Source organism: Myotis brandtii, unplaced genomic scaffold, assembly GCF_000412655.1.
Source record: "Myotis brandtii unplaced genomic scaffold, ASM41265v1 scaffold411, whole genome shotgun sequence".
NCBI lineage: Eukaryota > Metazoa > Chordata > Mammalia > Chiroptera > Vespertilionidae > Myotis > Myotis brandtii.
Window position 1 is genome coordinate 1,659,283 of NW_005365804.1, and position 4,161 is coordinate 1,663,443.

A 4,161-nucleotide genomic window follows, 5' to 3' on the forward strand; every position below is an offset into this window, starting at 1 on the left:
GCTCCTCCCCAGACTGCAGGCTCCTCCCCCACAGGGTACGCTCTCCACCCCCAAGTCTCCCAGAGCCCCCCATCCCCACCACTCTGACCCTCTGAGCGCGCAGCTGCCCTCTCCAGCCCCTCTGTGCTCTCCACTGGCCACCACCACTCACCTAGTCCACTTACCACCCCCGGCCTCCCCGCTTGCCTCCCATCCATCCTTCTTCCCCCTGCCAGCGTCCTATGCTTGAGCAGTGCAAACCTGACCAGCCAACGCCACCGCTCTGCACCCCGTGCTGAAACCCTCTGTGGCTCCCCATTACGCTTAGGCTAAAAGCAAAGAGCCTTCCCCTGCCCCCCTCCCCCAACACCTCACTCGCTTCCCCGCTCCCTGTCTATGCTGTGGCCACACTGAAATGCTGCCCACGAGCCCAGCTTTCCCTCCTCGGGGCCTCTGTGCAGCTGGCCGGCCACCTGGACACCCTCCCTCTTCGCGGGACAACCCTGTTCAGCCCCACCTCAGGGTGTCTCTTCTTATGTGAGGAAAATGAGGCCAGGCCTGGCCAACATGGCTCAGAGGTTGCACATCAACCTAAAAACCAGGAGGTCACGGTTTGATTCCCTGGCCAGGGTTGCCGGCTCAATCCCCAGTAGGGGACGTGCAGGAGGCAGCCAGCCCATGATTCTCTCTCATCATTGATGTTTCTCTCTATCCCCTCTCCCTTCCTCTCTGAAATCAATAAAAATATATTTAAAAACAAAGAAAAGAAATCGAGGCCAGGAGAGGGAGGGGCCCGCCAGGTCCCACAGCCGCTCGTGGGGGAGCTGGGAAGCCTGCAGAGAAATCAGTGTGGGGTTGGAGTTCGGGGCCCACAGCCCCATCACCAGTCCTCACACTCACCCTCTCTCTCCCCTTCTCTCAAATTCCCTTTCTCCTCTCTCCCAGTCCCCAGCCTGACCCCCCAGGCTCTCCTCACTCCTTGAGCCCTCTCTCCACTGTGGTTACCCCCAAACAAGAAGTGGGTAAGAAGGTACCAGAAGCTCCTGGGGACGCAGCGCTGACCGAACCCCGAGGACTGGGCTTGGGCGGGGGACTCTGGCGGAGGGCTGCGGGCCAGCAGATGCCTTGGGTGGGGAAACGTTTTGAGAGGAAAGTTTCAATCATCCACATTAGAAGCTCAGACTCGTCAGTCAGGGCAGGGAGGGGCTCTCAGGACAATCAACCCCCTCACTGTACAGATGGGGAAACTGAGGCCCACCTGTCCACGGGGGCGGCCCCCGACAAGTTAGGGGGAGCCAGGACAGAGCCTGTCCTCGCTCTGATCACAGACGTGGCCGTCACATGACTCGTCTCCCTGTGCCTCCACACTTTGGGCCTCAAAAACCCAGAGGGTCCCCAGAAATAGAGACCCTAGACCGGGGCCAGCCCTGGTTTCAGAAGCCACCTGGGGAGGGGACGCTGCTGCCTGCCACACCAGCCCAGACGCCCGCATCAGGTGGCTCTGGTGCTTTCCAACCTGCCCAGTGAGACCGCGGTGCCCACCAGGGGGCAGCCGGGAGCACCTGTGAGAAGTCACTATTGCTCTTTGTTTACAGCAAAGACATGGAAACTTTCAGAGCACCAACGGCTCTTGGCTTCTCAGATGCGCTCCTAGCTCCTCAGGGTGTGAAAGGGCAGTGACTCATAAGACACTGTGAGTCTGCAGAGGCTGCAAAAGTCCCCCAGACGCTTCCTTCTCCCCTCCCCCGCAGCGGCAGCTGCCAGCCCGGCTCCACTCTGGTGCCTGCCACCCAGCGTCCCCTCCCTCCCTCTGCGCCGGCTTCTTCCAAGAGAGGGTGAAGGCAGCGGATTCCTGCAAATTCATATGGAGGGGGTTTACTTTAGAGCTGACAGTGGTCCGCATGGGTCTGGGGTGGGGGGCTCCTCCCGGAAATGGGGAGCAGAGGGAAAGGGGAGCCCGCCTCACCCTGGGAGCTCTCCGCCCTCACCTGGCTCTTCTGCCGCCTCTCAGGACCACGTGCTGGCTCTCGAAGCTGCAGGCAGAAGGGAGGCAGCAATCAGAGACCAGGCGAAGGGCCCGCTGACCAGGTCAAGGGCACGAGAGCAGACTGACCAGGTTAAGGGGGGCCTGGAGGGAAACCCACCTCTTTCTCAGCGAATATCACAGTAACTATATGACAACCGCTGCATGTATTAAGGCACATACAAAGCACACCAGCCACATGATCTCCGTTGAGTCTCATGTGAAAACTGTGAGGTAAAGAAGTATTCTTACCCCATTTTACAGATGAGGAAACTGAGGCGTGGAGAGGCTCAGTGACCTGCTGGAAGCTGTACAGCAGGGAACTGGTGAGCCTGGATTTGAAGCTGGTCTGTCTGCTCTCACACTGCCCACTCTTGGGAGGGGGAGGGGAGGGATGGGCAGGCCTTTCAAGGAAGCATGCATGATCTACATTGCATGTCCCAGAGCTGTGTGGCTGGGTGCATTTTCCCTTCTATAGTTTCATCAGCTCCAGAGACCCCACAATTAAAGTGAGTCCCTGAGCACTCAATGGTCACTAGGGTGTTCCCAGTTTTCTCAAAAGTCTCCCAGAACGGCCTGGCCCACATGGCTTAATGGTTGAGCATTGACCGATAAACTAGGAGGTTCAATTCCCAGTCAGGGCACATGCCTGAGTTGTGGGCTCCATCCCCAGTGGGGGGTGTGCAGGAGGCAGCGGGTCAGTGATTCTCTCTCATCATTGATGTTTCTATCTGTCTCTCTCTCTCCCTTCCTCTCTGAATTCAAGAAAAATATATACAAAAAAGTCTCCCAGAATAACCCAGAGAGTGAGGGAGTCCATGGATTGTGTCCCATGGAGAAATTTGAGTGTCCTGGGGCTATATTCATTCATTCATTCACTCATTCATTCATTCATTCATTCACTCATTCATTCCTTCAGCAGGCACCCATCCCACACACACTGACCCGGGGACCCCGCGGGCCCTGAGGATGCCTGTGGTGAATGCAGACAAGGCGGCAGGCGGGGCCCTGAGGCTCACTCACCTGATGTCCAGCTGGAGGACCCACGGCACCGCAGAGAAACACTGGGCCAAACTGAACACAGCGTCCAGGGACAAGCGGTTCTCACTGAGGCTGGGAATCACAGGCGTGGTGTCGGCAGGGGTCCCAGTCTTGTTTCAAGTGACAAGACTGAAAGCACCCTCTGTGTGGTCAGAGCAGCGGGTCAGTGATTCTCTCTCATCATTGATGTTTCTCTCTCTCTCTCTCTCTCCCTTCCTCTCTGAATTCAAGAAAAATATATACAAAAAAGTCTCCCATAATAACCTAGAGAGTGAGGGAGTCCATGGATTGTGTCCCATGAAGAAATTTGAGTGTCCTGGGGCTATATTCATATATTCATTCATTCATTCATTCATTCATTCACTCATTCACTCATTCACTCATTCACTCATTCATTCACTCACTCACTCATTCATTCATTCCTTCATTGCATGTCCCAGAGCTGTGTGGCTGGGTGCATTTTCCCTTCTATAGTTTCATCAGCTCCAGAGACCCCACAATTGAAGTGAGTCCTTGAGCACTCAATGGTCACAAGGGTGTTCCCAGTTTTCTTAAAAGTCTCCCAGAACAGCCTGGCCCACGTGGCTTAATGGTTGAGCATTGACCGATAAACTAGGAGGTTCAATTCCCAGTCAGGGCACATGCCTGAGTTGCAGGCTCCATCCCCAGTGGGTGGTGTGCAGGAGGCAGCGGGTCAGTGATTCTCTCTCATCATTGATGTTTCTCTCTCTCTCTCTCTCTCCCTTCCTCTCTGAATTCAAGAAAAATATATACAAAAAAGTCTCCCAGAATAACCCAGAGAGTGAGGGAGTCCATGGATTGTGTCCCATGAAGAAATTTGAGTGTCCTGGGGCTATATTCATATATTCATTCATTCATTCATTCATTCATTCACTCATTCACTCATTCACTCATTCACTCATTCACTCATTCACTCATTCACTCATTCACTCATTCACTCATTCACTCATTCACTCATTCACTCATTCACTCATTCACTCATTCACTCATTCACTCATTCACTCATTCACTCATTCACTCATTCACTCATTCACTCATTCACTCATTCACTCATTCACTCATTCACTCATTCACTCATTCACTCATTCACTCATTCA

The 4,161-nt window shown here is 54.3% G+C and overlaps 1 protein-coding gene across 1 annotated transcript in view; it reads right to left on the minus strand.

Moving 5' to 3' along the window:
- NLRC5 (NLR family, CARD domain containing 5) overlaps positions 1-4,161 on the minus strand; it is a 99,764-nt gene that overhangs the window by 41,802 nt on the left and 53,801 nt on the right. The window contains exons 21-23 of the mRNA XM_014545525.1: positions 3,026-3,115; positions 1,968-2,012; positions 1,014-1,103 (exon numbers count right to left, since the gene is read on the minus strand). Of these exons, the coding sequence (XP_014401011.1) occupies positions 1,014-1,103; positions 1,968-2,012; positions 3,026-3,115 (225 nt within the window). The remainder of the gene's footprint in view (positions 1-1,013; positions 1,104-1,967; positions 2,013-3,025; positions 3,116-4,161) is intronic.